The sequence below is a fragment of the Crocuta crocuta genome, unplaced genomic scaffold, assembly GCF_008692635.1.
Source record: "Crocuta crocuta isolate KB4526 unplaced genomic scaffold, BGI_CrCroc_1.0 scaffold112, whole genome shotgun sequence".
NCBI classification, from domain to species: domain Eukaryota; kingdom Metazoa; phylum Chordata; class Mammalia; order Carnivora; family Hyaenidae; genus Crocuta; species Crocuta crocuta.
The window spans coordinates 4,262,117-4,284,384 of record NW_027528818.1 but is presented as its reverse complement, the minus strand read 5'-3'; the positions used below and the strand labels follow the sequence as shown (position 1 = coordinate 4,284,384).

Here is a 22,268-nt window from a genome sequence, read left to right as displayed (position 1 = left end):
ACACACCCTAGAGGTCCAGAACGTGGGAGCATTTGTTCACAAAATAATGGAGTTCACAGTAGGCACAGCAAACATTAGAAGTGGGATGTGAGTCCTAAAAGATGTAAGTAGCAGAAAGTTTCCACAAGAATTAGGCACGCATTTTCTGTTCGGATCAACTGATGCAGTATCAACTTTGTGAATTCAGTTCCCTTTTCCTTTAGATTTCTCCTTTTCTGAAAAAATAAAATTGACGGACTTTCCCGTTCCCTCCTTCTGTCCACTTTTCTTCTTCACTCAGGTTTTCCGGTCCCTGCTCAGGCGGACCCTCCGCCCAAGAGTGGGAGCCCCGCCCCACCGCAGGAGTGGGCGGGCCCAGGGCGGAGCAAGCAGCAGTGGGAGGGCCCCTTCCTGTCGACGTGCTGCCGTAAGGGCGCCGCTGTCGTAAGAGGACATCCGGTCCGCCTTCTGTGTTGGAAATTGGTTGTGTCCGCCCTTCATCGGTTTTAGTAGATTCTTCCCCCGGAGTCCTGGCCCGCAAGTTGGATTTGCTGCAGCCGCGGGCTCGTCTCACTCTGTTCCCTGCCCCTTTGCCCCCGGAGTGAGCCCGGCCTCCCCGCCAGGGTGAGCTAGGTCGGCCTGGAGCGCGCGCGAGGGAGGGTGTCCCGCGGGCGGGTGATGGTTGTCGGTTCCCCGAACCGCGTGGCAGCTCCGCGGTGGCCTCTGGACGCCCCCATCACTCCGCTGGGCCCTCCGATGGCGGGCCTTTCCTCCAAAGCCATGCTGACATCGTGCCTTTTTACGCATTTGGTAACGCGGGCCACGTCTTTATAAAGTCGAAACGGTGCCGGAGAAGGGCTTAAACCCATATAAGGCTGAGGGGGGAAAAAATCATTCTTTTAAGTTTCCAGAACAAATTGGAGAAAAAAAATCGAGGCTCAGCAAAAAATTCATCGGGGTGGTCACCCCGTGATTGTTTTCTGAGTTCCTTTGGCAGAAGCAGTACACGTTTCTTTCGCCCTGTAGATTTTTGTCATTGTAAATACTGAAAGGGTGATCTCCTGGGACGTTGCTTAGCCGACCACCTATTAAACCTCCTGGCCTCATTTGTCTGTATTTTTAAGTCGCAGCTTCCCAACTTGGACATTTCTCACATGAGCTAAAACCCAAAGTAGGAAAACGTAAGACGAGTGACCTTGGTACATGTTGGTGCATGGTTTTGCTCGATTGCAGTTGGGCCTTTTACATCAGATGAAGTTCTCAAAGATGTGATTTCTTGGAACTCTGTCCATGTATCATGGACGTGCTTTAGTTTCTTTGAAAATGTTCATGCCTTCAGGGAGATTGTGCCACAGTCACCAATGAAACAATCCTACCCTTGGAAGTTTAGAGTTTGTAGATTTTGAGTTGGGCCTAGAAATGTAAATCTGTATTTGTCAGGAATATTTACAGTTGATTTTTGAGAGTCGCTCTTAGTGAAGACTTAAAAGATACATATTTTGAAGAATATTAAATTTGAGATTCGTGTTTGGAAGCAAGTACATAGACCCGTTCATGCCTGTGTCTCTTCATTTATTGACTGCTTAGTATATACCAGGCAGGGCTGGTATGTAAACATTGTCAAGAAAGACAAATCCTCAGGGAACTTGTGTTCAGATTGGATGAAAAGCCAAATAAAAACGTGTTCTGTAGTAAAAATCTTTTTTTTTTTTAATGTGGTGGGTCTTTCAACTAAGTGATGAAAGATGAAAGCCTGTTTTTAAAGTCCTTATTTATATAGTACTTTAAGTGCATACTCTTATATAATACTTTTAAACATAAACTTGAACTTTGTTAAAATTATGTACTCACTGTAGGTACAGAGACATTCTAGCAAAAGAGTTGAAGGGCAGCCTCTGAAGTCAAAGCAACACTTTAAATATCTTTTCCAAGAGAGAAGTTTGGCTTTGCAGTTAATGCTGTCATTTGACTTGACTGTCAGATGTTTTGGTTAGATATTACATGGGAGAAGTAGGACTTGTTTTCTTCAAATCTTAGTATCAAGTTATCCGAATATATAGCTCAAAAAAGTAACATAAACTGAGACAATGGTATACTTTTTAATTATTTCTTGTTAATGATATATTCCCAATAACTTTTTAATTTGGTACAGAGTAATTTTTAAAGAGTACTTCACATCAGAGAACCTTTTTTTTGGTCCCTCAGTGGGAAAAGAAAACTTTGAGCTTTTAGGATAAGTTGTTCTGATGTTTACATTTTTTTAGAATTGTTTGGCAGTGTAAATTATTTTTTTTTATTTTTTTTTTATTTTTTTATTTCTAGGAGAGAGAGAGAGCGTGAGCAGGGGAGGGTCAGAGAGAGAGGGAGTCACAGACCGAAACAGGCTCCAGGCTCTGAGCTGGCTGTCAGCACAGAGCCCGATGCGGGGCTCGAACCCACGAACCGCGAGATCATGACCTAAGCGAAAGTCGGACGCTTAACCGACTAAGCCACCCAGGCGCCCCTGGCAGTGTAAATTATTTTAAAAGTCTTCTATTTTATTTGAGATAATATATATGTAATGTTTCATAAAGGCTTAAAATATGCATAATGGTCAAAGTGACAGGGTTGAATTTAAAATTTAATGAGAGTAAAAACACTTCATTCTACTCTTTCTTAGTCTATTTAAAATAGGAAATGCAATTATATCTTCTCTCTTCTCTTGTGTAGAAAGAGGGGTAAAATGCCTAAAAAGAAGACTGGTGCTAGGAAGAAGGCAGAGAACCGCCGGGAACGTGAAAAACAGCTCAGGGCATCAAGAAGCACCATAGATTTAGCTAAACACCCATGCAATGCATCAATGGTAACAGCTTTTTTTGATATCTGTTGGTGGTTGAAAAACTATATAATACTTATTTGAAAAACGCCGGAATAAAATTTTGGTGAATACAGTGTTGCTACCTATATTTTATTGAATTTCAGATCTGTGTTTTGTCCATTGTTTTTATTGACTGAGTAGCAGTGAGTTATTTATTTGATTGTTTATTACGTTGGCTGCTGTTGGTCATAGATATGAAACAGTAAATACTAGGAACTGTGATATTTTCTAGCTTTTCTAACCTTATGTGCATTAACTTACTTTGTTCTCTTAAGTTGGAAGCATTTCATTATTCCTCTTAGTAGTTCTTAACTCATATGATTGCTTTTTTCTAAACTTTCACTTTTCTTGACATCACTTTTGGCTGTTTTTTACCTTGTTTTCCTGTGCTCAGTGAAAGAGTCGTGATCATTTCTGCGCTTCTTTGGTCAGAGTGTGAAAAAGCAAGATTATCCTGTGATTATGACCTATTTCCTTTCTTTGACTATATTTCTTTGAGTTGCCCCTTATTTCTTTATTTCCAGTCCTCTCTGCTTTTCCTATTCCTGCTGCTCCTCATTCTTCTTTTGTTTCATCTAAACAGCATATGAAATGCTTAATATGACTTAGTTCCACACGTGTTTCTTGTGCATCTACTTTGTGCCAGGTACATTTTAGTTAGAAAGATGGGGCATATATAGATGAATGATGCAGCTCCTGTTTCCACAAGTTTATAGATCACTTGTCTTGTTTGTTTATAAGTGACAAATCCAACTGAAGTAACTTCAGGGAGAACTAGTTTATTGACTAACACGTGGTTGGGAAGGGCATGTAGCTGGAACTCAGGGACAACAGGAACAAACTTGTATTTCCATCTTTTGCTTGTCTTTCTTTTTGCTTATTGGTTCCATTTTCTCGGGTCGTCTTACCCATTTGTTTGGGTTCACAGGTACTGGTAGCTTGTGCATCTCACATCACATAATGTCCTCAGAGAGGAAGAAAACTCTGATGGATTGGAGTTAGTCAGGTGCCCAACCCAGGGCTAATGTTTATGGCTGGCATCAGGTGTGGGAGAGACCAGGATTACATAACACAGGACAGATGGTAGAGATTCCCTTCAGGGACATTTTTTAGAGAATAGGGATATGGGACAGATAAAACAACAAATGACTCACATACATAATTATACATAGTGAAGGCTAGAGTTTGGTACGTGTTGTAACAAATACACAGTTAAGCCCAAGGTACATCTGGGCTAAGAGGTGATAAACTTGAGTGTGTGGATGGGGTGCAGTTCATAGAGGAGGTGGGGTCATCACCAGAACTTTGAACAGGTGAAGATTGTAAGGATAGGCTTTTTCAAGGACAAGTATTAGAGTGGTAAGGCATGAAAAAGAGAGAGTATAAGACATATTTCATGAATGGCTGACAGTAGTGACTCGAATCTGAAGAGAATAGGCTAGCAAGGTGTGAAAGTGTTTAGGGACTGGATTGTTGAGAACTTTTAGTACCATGTTTAGGATCCTAGATTTTCTGTGAGCTTCATCATACTGTGTTCTCTACTGTTTCTTATGTCCATTCTGTAATACTTGTCTGATTAAAAAACGATAACAACCAAGAATACAACCAAAAAATAAACCGTGCTGTATTTATTGAGCCTCTCATGGAGATACCACTTTTTTCTCTGGTGTGGTATGCTTAACAACATACCTTTGTTATTAAAGTATGTACAGACACTTGTATACATGGGTGAAGTAGGAGGCTTTGGGAACTCTTACTTACATTTAAACATAAAAAGTAAGGTGTTTATTATAATGCAAGTAAATTTGTGGTTTTCAGCCAGTAGAAACTTAATGTTATATTTTTATATTTTATAGGAATGTGACAAGTGTCAGAGGTAAATATTTCTTTTTCTCTCTATATATAGTAACAGAGATCCTGTCACCTTTTATCTGATAGTGATTGTATTTTAAAATTTTATTTTACATGACAAGGCGGCAGAAGAATAGAGCGTTTTGCTATTTTTGCAATTCTGTACAGAAGTTACCAATTTGTGCACAGTGCGGTAAGTATATGAACCTAAGGAAATATGCCTTTTGTTTTTTAATGTTTGTTTATTTTGAGAGAGAGAGGGAGTGCAGTCAGAGAAGGAGTAGAGAGAGAGGGAGAGAGAATCCTAAGCTGGCTCCACACTGTCAGCACAGAGCCTGATGCGGGGGTTGATCTCACAAACACATGAGATCATGACCGGAACTGAAATCCAGAGTTGTGGACGCTTAACCAACTGAGCCACCCAGGCGCCCCTATATGCCTTTTCTTTTATCAGACATGTTTTGCAATTAATCAGTTTGAACCTGGGGCTTATCATTGTTTACAGTAATGTTAAACATTATTAATGAAATAACACATTGTTATTTGGCTTGTCAAATACTGTCACATCTTGATTTTGTCTCTGATGTAATACTGAAAAATAAGATATCGTTTAGGTATAGGTTACCATCATGTTGTAAATGTTAAAAGATCAGATTTCAGACTAATAGCATTTGGTGATCTAAGTTTTTAGTTATACTAACTTCGTCTTGTTGATATCTATCTGCATACTTTTCTAAGTTTTGATTCCTGCTGAAATTGCACACAGTATCTTAGACCATTGAGAATAATTTTATTCTACATTTGCTTGGTGCCAATTTTTTTCTTTTTGGCACTTAGCATATGATTCTTGAATGTCCTCATGTGTTTTCCCAGGTGATTGAAATAGAATTCCTAAGCCATCTACTCAGTTGCCAGGTATAAGTGAAAACTTTTATTCAGAGTAAATGATTATTCAAAGTAAAACTAAATGGTAGTTCATAGAACATCAAGGTTGGTATTTCCCAAATAGTCTTCCAGAGTACTTGAGATATTAATAGGTATTTCTTAAAGTATGCATACATTTGAGAAATGCTGTTTGTTTCATTCCCTCCTTTCCATCTGGGAGATTTCTATTACATACTTTTATGTTAACGTAGGTAATACTGAAGACCTCCAGTAAAGAAATCTGATTTATTCACTCAATACTTAACTCCCCAAACTTTTATTTGAACCAAATGTCCCCTTTGGTTATGGGATAATAGTTTAAGGTAGAACACAGTTTGGGATATGCTCACTTAAATGTGTTTATGTATGATGACACTGCAGAAAATTAGCAATGTTTAGGGCTACATCCCTGAATATTTCTAGTGTAGTTTTCGTTTTCAAAGAGGCCGTATTTTGAGGTTCATAATTAATGAACCAGGTAAGTTGCATAATCCTTGTTTGGTTTGGTTTGAGATGTTCTGTGGAAAGAAGTAAGCAATAACTTCAAATTGGACTATTTTTATTGTAAATTATAGACTGTAAAATTTATTTTAAAACATAGCTTTTTAAAATCTGTATTAATTCATTTGAAAATTTGTAAGATTTTATACTACTTGAATGATTGTTAGATTACAGACTATAACCTGGAGTTTCTGATTTTTTGTACAATTAGCATATAATTTTATTATGCAATACATTTTTATAGATTTACTAATAAATTTCTAATCTTTTTTTTTTTAAGTTTATTTATTTATTTTGGGAGACAGAAAACATGAGTGGGAAAGGGTCAGAGAGAAGGAGAGAGAATCCCAAGCAGGCTCTGCACTGTCTGTGCAGAGCCCATTGTGGGGCTTGAACCCGTGAACTGCGAGATCGTGACCTGAGTCGAAGTCAAATGCTTAACCGACTGAGCCACCCAGGCTCCCCTAATAAATTTCTAATCTTAAAAGATATGATTCAGGTTAGATTTCAGTTATGTCTAGCTTCTGTTTTTAGTGACATAAGCAGTGAACTGCTGCTTTCTGTCCGTTTTTAAATTATTTCCATAGGAACTTAGGCTAGATAAAAAGTGGAGTTAGTGAATACTTACATGTACTACTTTGCAAGAGTAGTAATTCATATTTGCTTCTTACTAGGGAAAACTAAATGCATGATGAAGTCTTCAGACTGTGTCATAAAGCATGCTGGTGTGTATAGTACTGGCCTTGCGATGGTGGTAAGTTTTTGTCTTCATCTCTTAGACTATTAGGTTTCCAAGGATAAGAAAAGTCTTTCTGACCGATGGTTATTTTTTCTAAATAGCACTGATATGCCCTTGATTAAGTCAATTTGGAATTTTTCTGGATTATCTGTGGCATGTTCTTTGTATGATTTTCCTTTACTACCCACTTGTCTTTGATTGCTTCTATTTTCTTTCTGGAAAACATACAAGAAATGAAAGCTTATTTAAAGTTGATTTAAACAAAAATTCATTTGTCATTGGTACTTTTCTAGAGTGGTACCTATCCAGACTTCATGGAATTCAGCACTTATACTATTGAATACCCTGTTTAAGCAAGGTTCAAGCTTTTGGTTAAAAAATAACCTAGTTTCAAAAGAACCTAATATTAGTAGATTTTTTGTAGCTTTACATTCCAAACAAGAATACATATTTAACATAGGCTTATAACTAATTTCCTCATTACATATGGAGTTTTCTAGGGAAATACATTATTTTAAATACAGGCGTACTTCAGAGATATTGTGAGTTGGTTCCAGACAATTGCAATAAAGCAAGTATCACAATAGAACAAGTCACATGAATTTTTTTGGTTTCCCATTGTATGTAAAGGTTAATGTTTAGGGATACCTGGGTGGCTCAGTTGGTTAAGTGCCTGATTTTGACTCAGATCATGATCTCACAGTTTGTGAGTTTGAGCCCACACTGGGCTTTGCGCTAACAATGTGGAGCCTGCTTGGGATTCCCTCTTTTCCTCTCTCTCTTCCCCTCTGCTGCTTGCGCAGGTGTGCGATCCCTCTCTGTCTCAAACAAAGGTTACATTTACATTATACTATAGTCTATTAAATGTATAATAGCATTAGTCTAAGGAAACATTTTCTGTACCTTTAATACAAAATATTGCTATACAGTGCTGTTTCAGGGAGTTGTAATCTTTTGCTGGTGGAGGTTCTTTCCTTGATATTGTTGACTGCTGATCAGGATGGTGGTTGCTCAAGGCTGGGTGGCTGTTGCAATTTCTTAAAATAAGACAGCAATGTAAAGTGCTGCATCAGTTGACTCTTCCTTTCACGAATGATTTCTCCATAGCGTGCGACACTATTTGATAGCATTTATCCACAGAAAAACCTCTTTCAGAATTGGAGTCAGTCCTCTCAAACACTGTCCCTGCTTTTAAACCAATTTTATATAATATTCTCAATCCTTGACTGTCATTTCAACAGTCTTCCTAGTGTCTTCATCAGGAGTAGATTTCATCCCCAGAAATCACTGTCTTCATTCATAAGAAACACCTTCTCATCTGTTCAAGTTTTACTGTGAGATTGCAACAATTCAGCCCCATTTTCAGGCTACACTTCTAATTCTCTGCTATTTCCACCACATCTGCAGTTACTTTCACGATTGAAGTCTCGAACCCCACTAAGTTATCCATGATGGTTGGAATCCCCATTTTCCAAACTCCCGTTAATGTTGACATTTTGATCTGTTTCCGTGAATCACTAATGTTCTTAAAGGCATCTAGGATTGTGAATCCTTTTCAGGTTTTCAGTTTACTTTGCCCACATCTGTTAGATGAATCACTATCTATGGCAGCTATAACCTTATGAAACGTATTTCTTAAATAAAAAAGACTTGAAAGTCTTTTTCAAATGACTCCTTGACCCACGGGTTGCAGAATGGATGTTGTGTTAGTAGGCCTTTTGAAAACAACATTCATCTCATTGTACGTCTCCCATCAGAGCTCTTGAGTACCAGGTGCATTGTCGGTGAGTAGTCATATTTTGATAGGAATCGTTTTTTCTGGGTAGTAGGTGTCAACAGCGGGCTTAGTATTCAGTAAACTATGTTGTAACAAGATGATCTGTGATCCAGGCTTTCTATTTCCATTTATTCAGTGTGGGCAGAATAGATTTAGCATAATTGTTAAGGACCCTAGGCTTTGCAGAATGGTAAATTAGCAGTAGCTTCAAACTGAAGTCACCAGCTTTATTAGCCTCTAATAGGAGAGTCAGCCTGTCCTTTGAAGTCAGGCATTGTCTTCTCCTCTCTAGCTATAAAAGTCCTAGATGTCATCTTCAAATATAAGGCTATTTTGTCACCACTGAAAATCTGTGGCTTGGTGTAACCACCTTCATTAATTTAACTTAGCTGTATCTTCTGGATAACTTGTGGCAGCTTCTAGAATAACGCTTGCTGCTGCTTCTCCTTGTATTTGATGTTATGGAGATGGCTTCTTTCCTTAAACTTCATGTACCAGCCTTTTCTTCACCTCTGAGCCTTCTTAGAACTGAAGAGAGTTAAGGGTCTTGCTCTGGCTTAGGCTCTGGCTTAAGGGAATGTTGTGGCTGATGTGATCTTCTATCTAGACCACTCAGACGTAATCCATATCAGCAACAAGGCTGTTTTGCTTTTTAATCATTCATGAGTTTATTGGAATAGCACTTTGTGTTTATTGGAATAGCACTTTTAGTTTCCTTCAAGAGCTTTTATTTTTGTGTATTCACAACATGGCTGAGTATCTGGCACAAGAAGCTAACTTTTGGCCTATCTTGGCTTTCAACCTGCCTTCCTCATGAAGCTTAATCATTTCTAGCTTTTGATTTAAAAGTGAGAAATGCGTGACTCTTTCACTTGAACACATAGAGGCCATTGTAAGGCTATTAATTGATCTAATTTCAATATTGTTGTGGCTCAGGGAATAGAGAGGCCTAAGGAGAGGAAGAGAGGTGGGCAAATAACTGGTCAGTAGAACAGTCAGAATATACAGTGTTTACTGATTAAGTTTGCTGTTTTATATGGGCACAGTGTGCGGCACTCTAAAACCATTACAGTAGTAATACCAAAAATCACTGATCACAGGTCACCATAACAGATAAAATAATAAAGTGAAATATCATGAGAATTAACCACAGTGTGACGCAGAGGCACAAAGTATGCAAGTGCCGTTGGGAAATGGCACCGATGATGCGGGGAAGCCACGTACCTTTGATTTGTAAAGAAATACACTATCTGTAAAGCATGTAAAATGAAGTATGCTGTAATTAAAATAGTTGTGTTGTGTGATGCATTTCGCTCTCTTTCCTTTCAGCCAGTTTTACTGTAATCTGTTGTGTGATTTTATGCTCAGGTGCAAATTTCATTCCATGAGGAAGGCGATAGTATTTCTGTATCAAGCAGATATTTTATTTATAGTAGCTTCCCGAGAGCTTAATTTTCCATCATGAGGCAGACCTTTATATATATTCCATGTGTGCATATGTTAAAGAAGCAAGAAACTAGACTTATTCATAAGTATCTTGTGAATTCCTCTTCATTTTAAATACAGGATTGTCAATGTTATCTTTATTCATAAATATCATCTTCCTTGGTAACTTGCTTATGTCCAAATTTATCAAATGCTTTTAAAAAAATTCACCAAGTTGTAGGGACACCTGGGTGGCTCGGTTGAGTGTACAAGTCTTGATTTCAGCTCAAGTAATGATCCCAGAGCCGTGGGATTGAGTCCCATGTCGGACTCCACACTGAGGATGGAACCTGCTTGGGATTCTCTCTTCCCCTCTGCACCTCCCCCGACTTGCGTTCTCTCTCTCTCTCTCTTGAAAAAAAATTGAAAAAAATTTCACTACGTGGTATGAATGTGAATGATTGTTTATATAAAACATTTCAATAGACTCATGTATCATTAGCTATATATTCTAGAACAGTGATTTCTGGGAATCTTCTAATTGCCTGTTGAGATTCCCTCTCTGTTCCCTTTTCTCAACCCTGCTTTGCCCTGGGAGCCTGACCTGTGTGTATGGATTGGATCAATGGCTTTCTTACCTTATGGCTTCCCTTTGGGTTCAGCCAATGGAAGACCTTGGCAGGAGACCTGTAGATGGGAGGATAATGCATTTGGATGCTTATTCTCCCTACCTGGCTCACTCCCTACCTGGTTTTCCTAGTTTGGACATGGTTTGGCCACAGTTCCTCTCTAGGTGGCCAGGTAGTCCTTTCCACACTGGTTCATTCTCAAGATTCTGGTAATTCCCTCCCCTCCCTTGTTTCAGGCTCAGGGTGGTGACCTGATGTTTATTCTAAGCCCTTCCCTGTCCTTTGTAAATTACTTCTTTTAAACTCTCCTAGATTATTCAGCTTAGTGTGTCATCTTTTTGGCGCTAGAACCCTGAATGTTTCAAGAAGTGTACTTGAGAATTTGCTATCCATAGTGATAATCCATATTTACAACTCAAAAAATATCCTTCCTGTTTGCTCTTCACTACCTCTGTTAGAGAGTCTTGCATGCTAGAACATTAAATCGAGATGTAGAACACTGCGGTTTAAATCTCAGCTCCACTATAATGTAGCTCTGGGATTTGGAGTTAAGACTTGGGCCACTGTTCATCATCTGTAAAGGAAAGACCATTTAATCCTATTTTCTTAACATTCATTCTAGCAATTAATATTCTGTAGATGTCATTGTGTTATTGAAAGGTATAGTCTTTCTGTCTTGTTTTGGTGTAGAATTAGTCTTACTCTGTTATTTAGTTTTGTGTATTTTATTTTAATTCTTTTTTCCACAAAGAAATGTAGTAATGACTTAAATCATGAGTTGCCTTAACAGAAAAAAGAGGTTGGCAGAAGTTTAATATTTTTTCTCAGTTATTCCAGAAGAGCTATGTAAATTTACTTAACACATGATTCAGGAAGGAGCTTTCTTAAGTCAAAAATATTTCTGTTTAAAAAACTTCAGTTACTATGATTACTGTAGATAAGAATGCTTAACATGTGGACTCCAGACATCATTTGAATTAGAATTCAGTTTGAAGGCAACGCTTGGTAGCTCCATGACTTACTTTAGTGATTAGGATTAGGGTTAAATGTATAGTTTCCCCCTCGCTTTTTCTTTTGATTTCTAGCCAAATTTTGTATGTTGTCAATAGTTGTTGCTGAAGTAGTATGACTATCAGAGAACCCTCTTTAATTTTGGCTTAATGTAAACAAAATTTTTTCTTTAGTGAAGCCACCCACTATCACTGAGAGTTGTTAAATTCCTAAATGTGTACAATTTTGGTAGTTGCCATTGGTTAAGCAATGGTTGCAGCCAGGCAAGTGACAAAGATTCATTTTTGTGTGTGTTCCTTGGTTGCAGGGCGCAATATGTGACTTCTGTGAAGCGTGGGTTTGCCACGGGCGGAAATGTCTCAGTACACATGCCTGTGCCTGTCCCCTCACTGATGCTGAGTGCGTGGAATGCGAACGTGGTGTCTGGGACCATGGTGAGCGATTGCATACAAGCAGTGAACTTTACTAGAAACATTCTGGATGTTCTTTTTATGATTTTTGTTTAGGATACTGTCAATCCTGACTACTGTTGTGGTTACCAGTTTAGTTGGAAAAGGGATCTTCCAGTGATGGTCACCATTAGGACTGCTTACCTCAGCCATGAGGGAGGGGAGTTACGGAACAGCAAGTATCTGTGAGCAGTGCAAGTACCAGGAGATAGTGGGAGTCTGCTTTTTTACGGTTCACTTTGGCAGTTTCAATCGTCGCCTTTACCAGAACAAACACTGCTGTGTCAGTTTGGTATAAATCTGAAGTAAATTGCTTGCTTATTGAACAGTTTTATGGATATGAGTTTTTTAAATTGGAGTTTATCGTTTTTACATTTGTGGCTTTTGTGTTTTCATCCAATAGGAGGCAGGATATTCAGTTGTTCTTTTTGTCACAACTTTCTCTGTGAAGATGACCAATTTGAACATCAAGCCAGCTGCCAGGTTTTAGAGGCGGAAACATTTAAATGTAAGTTTTTATAATTTTTTTAAAAAATATTTTTATTTATTTCGAGGAGAGAGAGAGAGAGAGACAGCGTGAGCAGGTGAGGGTCAGAGAGAGAGGGAGACACAGACTCCGAAATAGGCTCCAGGCTCCGAGCTGGCAGTCAGCACAGAGCCCAACGCGGGGCTTGAACCCACGAACCGCAAGATCATGACCTAAGCGAAAGTTGGACGCTCAACCGACTAAGCCACCCAGGCGCCCCGTAAGTTTTTATAATTTAGATATCCTTCAGGGCACCTTCGTGGCTCAGTTGGTAAAGCGTCCTGACGCTTGGTGTCGGCTCAGGTCATGATCTCAGGGTTCGTGAGTTTGGGCCCCACATGGGCTCCATACTGACAGTGCAGAGCCTGCCTGGGATTCTCTCTCCTCTCTGCCTCTCCCCTGCTTGCACGTACTCTCTCTCTCTGTTTCAAAATAAGTAAGCCTGAGAAAAAAAAATACACTTAAAAAATTAGATGTCTTTTATACCCCAGATTCTGAATAGTATTAGTGTTAGACTCTGGAGCGCCTGGATGGCTCAGTTTGTCAAATGACCATCCTACTCTTGATTTCGGCTCAGGTCATGATCCCAGGGTCATGGGATCAAGCCCCATATTGAACTCCATGCTGAATGTGGAGCTTGCCTGAGATTCTCTTTCCCTCTGCCCCTCCCCAGCTCACACCTGTACTCTCTTTCTCTCAAATAAAAAAAAAAAAAAATAGTGTTAGACTCAATGAAAAAAGAATCTAGTTTTTCATGCAGCTTCTTGTGGACTGTAATTCACCTTAGTGTTTATTTTCTGTTTTTTAAAAAAATTCAAAACCACATAGTCCATTTTATTTTTCTTGATGGGGTGCCAGTGGCATCTTCATTGGGTCACTTCTTTGTTTTGGGGGATTGAGCAGGCATTATAGGACTTGTAGTGTATCCTGGTCCAGAGTATTAAAGGTCATTTTCACTTCCAAGTTATTGTAGCAACCTCCCCCCTCCCTCCCCCCAAAACCCCACACACATTTCCAAATGCCTTCAAGTAAGTGATATGTGGTACTGCCCCTAGTTTGTTCCTGTTAGTTGGTTTCAGTGATTGTTAGACGGAGTATGCATCTGAAACATCTGTGGAGGTTTTTAAAAAATATAGGTGCCTGGGCCTTGTGTCTGGAGAGTCTGTCTCGGAAGTCTGGTAGGTTGACATATTTAACCTGCACACGTAATTGTCATGTACTTTCCAGTTTATAAGAACCAGTGTTACCGACTGGGTATTATCAATGGTATTACCTTTACCGATAGATTCCATTTTATTTCTACTTTATTGATTCTCAAAAGCTCAAGATTTAGAGTCAAACATTAAATTCTACTTACTGGTTATGTGATTTTGGGCAAATCACCAAATCTTTCTAAAGCTGAGTTTCCTTATATATCAAAGGAAGATGCTGATTTCTTTTTCAAAGAGTTAATTAAAATGAGAATCCATATAAAGTGTTATTATGGCACCTGTTACTTTAAAAGCCCTTAGTAAATAGTAGATACCATTATAGGAAAGGCTGAAATTCCCCAGATAGTCATTTCCTTGAATTTGGTTCTTGTTTTGATATGAAGTGCTAATCTCTGTGTTCTATAAATTTAAAGTCGATCAGTTGTCAGTTTTAATGTATATATAAGTCCATATATATGTAATTCTTACAGTGTTTCTAGAGAAACTCTCAGAGGTTAAAGAACATCTCAAAGTATGTAGCATTTTTGAGCCATTCTTAGGCTTCTGCAAAATGTGTAATATAAAAATTCAGTTACTTTATTTGGGACTTAAGAGCTTTGTGTATTTGTAGCATTTGAGCCTCAAAGATAGGCAGTTGTGAGTGATAAGACTGTAATTTCATCAGGAAGCTTTAGTGATTCAGTAAAAGACAAAGGAAAAATACAAAATAGACTAATTGACAGGATTTTAAGATAAATCTGTCATCATGTCTTTTGATACTCGATATTAAGGTCATTCTCATTGCAGGCTCAGGTTTCTCTGCCTTAACGCAATTTATCTTCTTTACTTTTTTGTTGTTGTTGCTTTATTTTTTTCTTGCCATTCTTTCTTTGCCAGTTGCCATTTAATGCTTGTTTTTTTCTGAAGTATTTTCCTAATCGTACACATAAGCTCCAAAGATACAGCTTGTTTCCATCCCCTTTATTGGTCATATCTCATCATTTATAGGTTTGATCTTATCCTTATGAATTAGGAGATAAAGACATTTTTTAAAATACTTACTTGCATAATCAGTGGGCAGGGTGTTTTATTACAAAAAAATAAAACAAATAGTGTTGACTATTTTTATAAATAAAATAGCTTGAGGACTTCTAATTTAAAATGGCTTGTTATCAGCAGGCTTTGAAGCATCCCAACCTCCTCTTTTAAAATACTCTGGGAGGGCCTGGGTGGCTCAGTTGGTTAAGTGTTCAACTTTTGCTCAGGTCATGATCTCACGGTTCGAGAATTTGAGCCCCGCGTCGGGCTCTCTGCTGTCCGCACAGAGCCTGCTTAGGATCCTCTGTCCCCTTTTTGTTCTTCCCCTGCACATGTGCTCTTTCTCTGTCTTTCTCAAAAATAAGTGAGCATTTAAAAAATGCTTTGAAGACATAGACATTGACTGAAAATGAAAACCATTCCCTCCAGTCTAAGAAAGTCAAACTATTTTTGGAGTCTAGGAGAAATGTATTCTTTGTGTAAAGTCCAAGATTGTAACTCCTGGGGAGAGAAATCACTGGGCAGTGAACGGGAATGCATATGTATGGGGTTGAGGTAATTAGGGAAAGGACACAGACAGGGCCATGTTCCATCCTAGTTTGAGTTCTCAGAAGAAAAGATGAGGGTAAGATAGGCAGCACCTTGTCTTTGTAGCATGCCAAAGACTCCGATAGTGTGGGTGGGAAAAGATTCTATATCGGAAATGTCTGGTGTGTGCTGGGAAATTGGGTAGGGTGCTTTATACTTTCAGTATGTGTTCTGGCTATGTACTTGAAGGAGATTTGTAACATTTTGATTAAATATATCCTTTTCTTTTGACTGAGTGAAGAGGGAAACAGAAACCCTCCTGGGCACATCTTCAAGTGGAAATGATTGAGAGTTCAGATTTTTTTCCCCCACAGACTGAATGAAATAATATGGTTATTACTGGAGTAATTAGGTATACCTATTTATACCTAATATAGTTAACCATTGAACAATATGAGAATTAGGGGCACCAACCCTCTGTGCAGTTCAGAATATGCATGTAACTTTTTACTCCCCAAAACTTCACTGCCGGTAGCTAGCGTACTGTTTGCCTGAAGGCTTACCGATAACATAAATATGGCTGATTAACACATGTTTTGTATATTGTATGTATTATGTAACATATTCTTACAATAAAGTGAGCTAGAGAAAGTAAAATGTTATTAAGGAAATCATAAGGAAGAGAAACCACATTTGAGGTACTGCACTGTATTTATTGGAAAAATTTGCATATAAGCAGACCTGTGCTGTTCAAACTGTGTTGTTCAAGTCAGCTGTATGTAGTAAGTACTCAGTTGTAGTAAGTACTCAGTTGATTTTTAACTTTAATTATTAGCACATAGGACAAATAATGCATATCTAACTGAATTGCTGGCATTGCTGTGGAAAAAAGCAGGAGTGTGGGAAAGAAACAATAATACACATATTTGAGAATCATTTCTGATTATAAAAAAACAATAACACTTGCCTGTTGAGATTAAAAAGGTTCCCCACGAACCAGGCAGAATTAAATAAAAGAATTCCCAAATTAGAAACATCTGGTCAAATATTTGAACTACAAAGACAGGCTTTCTTGTATTTTTTTCCTTTTTATTTTTTCTAGACCTCTAAGTGAATAAAAGTTAATAGTTTATATTCAGGCTTTATTAGGGTAAGGCTTAGTTTATTTTCTCGTTCTATACCTCTGGTACTAATTTTTTTCTTCCACTTCTGGCACAGTCAATATATACCTGATATTCTGGCTTTTCTAATGTATTTGCACTTACGTTTAGGTTTTTCCTCAGTAAGTATAGATAATGACCCAAATTAACATGGCTTACTGATGAAAAAAAGGATAAAGTATTTTGGGATTTTTTTCCCATCTTTTACTGCCCACTTGAACATTATTTTCTCTTCATAGTCACCTTTTTCTATCAGAATATTCTATTTTCTGTTATCAGACATTATGTAAAAAATGGCAATAGTCTACACCATTAGGAGAAATTATATGTTAATGGAGAAAATGATTCTTTATAAAATTTAAGCATTATATGATTAAGGGATGAGCTTCAGCCAAGTGTTGTGGGGAAAAGGATGTCTCACTGTTTCAATTTTCTAAGTATAATTAAGTTTGCCATCTCCTAGATCTGGAGAAATGGAAGCTAAAGAACGCTGGGTGTGTGTAGTTTGTTCTTCTGGCTGGGAATTCCGTCTCATTTTTATGTATCCTCTAGGTTATACTGAGACAGGAAAAAAATGTTAATACTTGACCTAAGTACATCAAGTACAAATCTGTGGAAAACTGTTTTCATTCCAAATTTGAATCTGGACATTGTCTATTTTCGCCCATAGGTGTTTCATGCAATCGACTGGGTCAGCATTCCTGTCTCCGTTGTAAGGTATACTTGTCTATTTGTTATTTTTTTATTTTGTTTTTAATCCCAGGACTTTTGCATCTTGGGTTATTTATAGCTATAATTAATCTACAAGGGTCTTTAAACATTATGTCGTTTACTTCTTTTATTTTGGAGATTGTGAAATTAAGTTAAGAAAGCTGAGTGACTTTCCAAAGGTCATCCAATTGGCTTGTCATCCAATTGACACTAATGCACATGTCTGCTGGCTCCTTGTTTTTATACATTATACACATTATTTTTTATGGAGAATATTCTGACCAAAATGTTGAGAATACATTTTAATTAATATCAAAATGTACTTGCTTAGGAAAGTTTGAATAACGTGAAGATTGCCGTAATGTTCCATTTCCTTAGATCTTGTGTCCAGCATTCTGTCAAAGATCACTAAACAGGTGCAGGTGATTCATTTCCCGTCAAACATTTCCCTAGTTCTTAATTCTATTCCTAACCCTATGTCATCATTCTCTCCCAACTCTGCTCTCATTGTACCAAATGGCTTTCAAGTATTGTCTATGCTGTTCCCTCTGCTTTGGATCCCTCTTCCAATTTTGCTTACCCTGCTGTATCTTTATTTTCCTTCAGATCTCAGCCAGCAGTTCATGTTTTCCAGGAAGCCTTTCCCGAATCCCGTATCCAGTTTAGTGCCCCTCCTCTGCACTTCTCTTTCAATGCACAGTGTTGCAGTTGCCTTTCCACTTGTCTGTGTCCCCAGTTAGTTGTATATTTGGGGGTGGGCAGGCTGTTCATTATGTCACCAGGGGCTTTGTGAATGCTCATATGTTTATGAATGAATAACTGTGTTTATAATGTCACACCTGGTGTATAGTTTCTGTCTTACGTTAGAGAATAGTTCAGAGGGTTCTGACAGAGACCCTTTCCCTTAAGAAATTTAAATCAGAAATTTAAATCAGGACCAATCCCAACAAAACTCTTAATCTTTACCCTTAACAAAACTGTTTAAAGCTCCTTGAAATAATTGAATGATAATTTTGTGTATTTTTTGAATTACTGTTTTACTTGCTTATTTTTACTTCTCCTATATAGGCTTGTTTCTGTGATGATCATACAAGGAGCAAGGTGTTTAAGCAAGAAAAAGGAAAGCAGCCTCCCTGCCCCAAATGTGGACATGAAACTCAGGAAACTAAGGATCTCAGCATGTCAAGTAAGGCTTTTTTTAAAATACCGTGGAATGATTTTGTTTTCTTGCTTAGGCAAGATTTATCATTTTTTTCTCTGTGTTTTTGCCACTTCTTCCTATTTGAAAAGATGAATGTGTTCTCTTAAGCAAATGGAATTTTACAGCCTTCGAAAATTTGTGGGTGAAGTTTCTCAATTTAACTTAAGAAATATACCATCATTTACTTTGATATTTGGCATTTGACTCAGTTAATGACACAGTGAATACTGAAATTTAAGACCAAAAAGAGTGATTTTTCTGTTTTTGCTGAAGCCTTCCTTGTTAAATAATTGAGTAGCTATAAATCTTTAATATTTGAGTGCTGGTAATCTTCCGTACTTGGAAGTTAGAATCCATTTTGAAGCTTTCTTGTAGGTATGTGGTATTTGAGCACCTATGCTTATGATGTAATATATCAGTACTATAGGAAATTGTTTTTGTGGTTTTTATATAACTTTTCTATGAAGGAATAAGACTACTGCAAACATGCTTATAGTAATGCAGCTCACAGTTTTATTAAAGGGAATTTAATTTGACTCTTTACCAAACATAGCAGAATGGAACCATAATTCTAAATGATTCCGACAGTACTTTTGTTTAATCAAAGGTGTAGTTGTACAGTGAGGTAAGATTGATAATTTTGCTTTTTTTTTTTTTTTTTTTTTTTTTTTTTTTGCACTCAACTGTATTGCTACTTAGGCAGAAGAAATGAAGGGCTTTGTCTTCATTTCAGAACCAGAGTTCTGAAGTAGCTCTCTTGAGAAAAATGTAATGACATGAAGTCAACTGTTCTGTGACTTGTAAATAGAATTTTAATCCATCAAATGAAGAGCATTTTAGTTTTAACATGCCTTATTTGAATTATATTTAGAGAGTGCTCTTGTTCTTACTTTGTTTTCCAACTTTTTCTGGATTTAATGAAATGACACTGTTGTCTTTATTATTTGTTATATATGGTATGTGCATCGACTCTGAGTAGGAGAGAAGTGATTGTAGTTACTAAGGTCTCCATTTTTTCCAGTTAAGGGAGGAAATTAGGAAAATGAGAGTAAGAAGCAGCCAATCAAATGCATGTAATAATGTATATTGTAAAGGGAAGTGAAAATGTAATGAATCAGAACCAAGTGCCATGTACATATCTGTCTTTTGTAGCCCGCTCCCTGAAATTTGGCCGCCAGACTGGAGGTGAAGAGGGAGACGGAGCTTCTGGGTATGATGCCTATTGGAAGAATCTTGCTTCTGAGAAGTATGGTGATAGCAGCTACCATGATGAAGAGGAAGATGAAGATGAAGCAGAGGATGATGAAGAGGAAGAAGATGAAGTCGGAAAGGATTCAGATGCTGAGTCATCAGATTTGTTTACTAATTTGAACTTAGGAAGGACCTATGCCAGTGGCTATGCTCACTATGAGGAGCAAGCAAACTAGGAGAGCTGCTTGCCCTTGGGTGACTGTGTCTGAGATGAGCCATAACGTGTGTGCTGGATGAGTTGGGTGTGGGTATTCAGGAGAGCTGTGCAAGAGACTAGTCACACTTACAGGAGCAAGGAGTAGAGTGTAGCATTGTTATAGGAACTGATAATCAGGCTCATAGCATAAGAAAAATGAGTTCCAAACGTGAGATGTGTATTGATCCAAGCAATTGAAGCATCATGGATTGGATTTTTACTGATTTGAGTAATTCGTAGGTTATGCCAATTAGATACACATACAGGATAAAAGAATAGGATGGTAATATATTTGTTGGAAATCAAATTACTGTTTTTATTAAAAAACACTGCTTATATTCATTCTGTCTGATTTTGTAAAATGTGACGGGTAAAATGAATTACTGTATTTTTCCTTGTAGGTCTGCAGGATGAAAGTTGATGTTAAATTCTAAATTTTCATTAAATATTCATGTTATCTTAAGTAGTTGTGATATGTATGTTTTAGCAATTGACTCATTTCATTTTTTTCTTCATAATATATGCCCTCAATAGTACCTGTTATTAATGCCTAAATGTATAGACCAAGGTGACTGCATAGCCACTTTTCAGAGACACAGGGACAGAAGCAGTATTACTACACAGATGTTTTATGTATTTCTCTTTGAATAAATACAGTATTTCATTTACATACTTTGGATATTTAATTTCTGGTTCTCAGTGTTTTAATCATTTTGGAAAGCATTCTGATACTTTTATAGAAACTGCTTCACTTTCTACTCTGTGAAAAAGGTAGCAGAGATTAATGGTGTGATAGATGTAGAGTTACGCAGCCAGACCCCCATCATCTGTGGTAAGTGGAGAATAGGCATTTGGCTGGTGTGAGTTCCAATTGTACACCTTCCACTGGCAATGAACTGGGCTGGTGTGGTAGGGAGGAATGTGTTAGTGCACTGGCTGGCGTTTGAGAAATATGGAGAAAATTGTAGCTGTGAGGACAAAAGGGTTGGATGGCTGTTGCTAAGCTATTCTTATTCTATAGAAACATAATGAACAGCTGAGGGCAATAACAGGCAGTGGGAAGCCAGGTGTGAAAGCCAGAGGGCCCCTTGGTGCACAGGAACTAGTTTTTCATCTCTTGCAGCCTGATGGCTGAGAAAACTGAGGACCAAGGCCAGGACTTCATAGTATGTATGGATAAAGTTCAAAGAGAGTCGCCAATCAAGGCCAGGTCTGTTCTGCCAAGGTCAAGACACTTTTTGGGAATAGCCAGGACCCCAACAAGTGAGGTGGAGGCACCTGAATGGATGCTGCTAAAGATGTTTACTCCACTGACTACTGAACTTTCTGAGCCTACAGTCGTGCCCCACCCCTCTCTGGTTAGGGCACTCCCACTCCACCCCGAGCTGAGTGGCAATGCAGAGCTCTCCCTGGTTAACAGGTGCCCCCTTCAGGACTTGTCCTATCTCCAGGCTACTAGGCCTTGAATTAGGGCTAAGTAACTATAATTTGGTTTAAGGAAAACTCAGCTGGAGAGGTGCTGGGCCTGCAGAGAAAAATAGACCCTACCCCACAGGATCTGCAAGAATTGGCCAGCATGGACTAGGGAAGAGCTGGAAGAGTATGTGAGGCAGGAATTGGGGTGAAGATCAAGATAGAACAAAAAATAGGGAGAGTTAAATAGCACCCACATTAGGTCCCTAGGTTGTAGGTTATCTGAATAGGATTTAACATCCCGTTTGAGATCCTGGGAGATGGTGTGAACTCACTACCAGGATGGCTTCTAGAAGCATGTAATGGTGTGCTGAAGACACTGATGGCAGCAGCTCAGAGGCAATACTCTGCAAGATTTGATGTCCTTTAAGTCACTGATACTCATTAAATCAAAGATACTTTTAAAATACATTTATTTTTGAGAGAGAGACAGAACATGAGCAGGAGAGGAGCAGAAGGGGTGGAGAGGGGGCCGGGGGGTGGGGGGAAGGATACAGAATCCAAAGCAGGCTCCAGGCTCTGAGCTGTCAGCACATAACTTGACACAGGGCTTGAACTCACGAACCATGAAATCATGACCTGAGCCGAAGTCAGATGCTTAACCCACTGAGCCACCCAGGCACCCCTGATTCAAAGATACTTCTATCCCGTTGTGTTCCCCATAGTTAATTCATGTGTGGTGGTTGGATATTGTACCATTTCTGGCTTTTTATGTCCAGAGACCAGTAAGAAGAAATCAGTCTGGGCTGCGATAAGTGACTCTCTTCATCAGGAGGTGGGTGGCGCTGTTTTTACATGATGTGACAAATGAGTGGAATCTAGATGATTCACTTGAATTTTCTAGGTGCTCCT

The 22,268-nt window shown here is 38.3% G+C and overlaps 1 protein-coding gene across 3 annotated transcripts; it reads left to right on the top strand.

The window, feature by feature from the left end:
* Window positions 1-441: 441 nt before the first annotated feature.
* Window positions 442-20,611, top strand: ZNF330 (zinc finger protein 330). Of its 3 annotated transcripts, none has more exons than XM_077755936.1 (10): window positions 442-603; window positions 2,689-2,821; window positions 4,693-4,712; window positions 4,810-4,880; window positions 6,787-6,866; window positions 12,001-12,127; window positions 12,546-12,650; window positions 17,255-17,301; window positions 18,364-18,481; window positions 19,649-20,611. In XM_077755936.1, exons 2-10 carry the CDS (start codon window positions 2,702-2,704, stop codon window positions 19,921-19,923), a joined length of 963 nt encoding a protein of 320 aa, XP_077612062.1. In that variant the 5' UTR covers window positions 442-603; window positions 2,689-2,701; the 3' UTR covers window positions 19,924-20,611. The 3 variants fall into 3 exon arrangements, with proteins under 3 accessions (XP_077612062.1, XP_077612064.1, XP_077612065.1); XM_077755938.1 differs by having other exon boundaries at window positions 442-612; XM_077755939.1 differs by lacking the exon at window positions 442-603 and adding an exon at window positions 641-823.
* Window positions 20,612-22,268: the final 1,657 nt, after the last annotated feature.

Coding starts and splice junctions, on each gene's coding strand:
- ZNF330 (XM_077755936.1), top strand. CDS start 2,702: ATGCCTAAAAAGAAGACTGGTGCTAGGAAGAAGGCAGAGAACCGCCGG. Junction 6,867..12,000: donor GTACTGGCCTTGCGATGGTG/GTAAGTTTTTGT, acceptor CCTTGGTTGCAG/GGCGCAATATGTGACTTCTG. Junction 18,482..19,648: donor TAAGGATCTCAGCATGTCAA/GTAAGGCTTTTT, acceptor TGTCTTTTGTAG/CCCGCTCCCTGAAATTTGGC.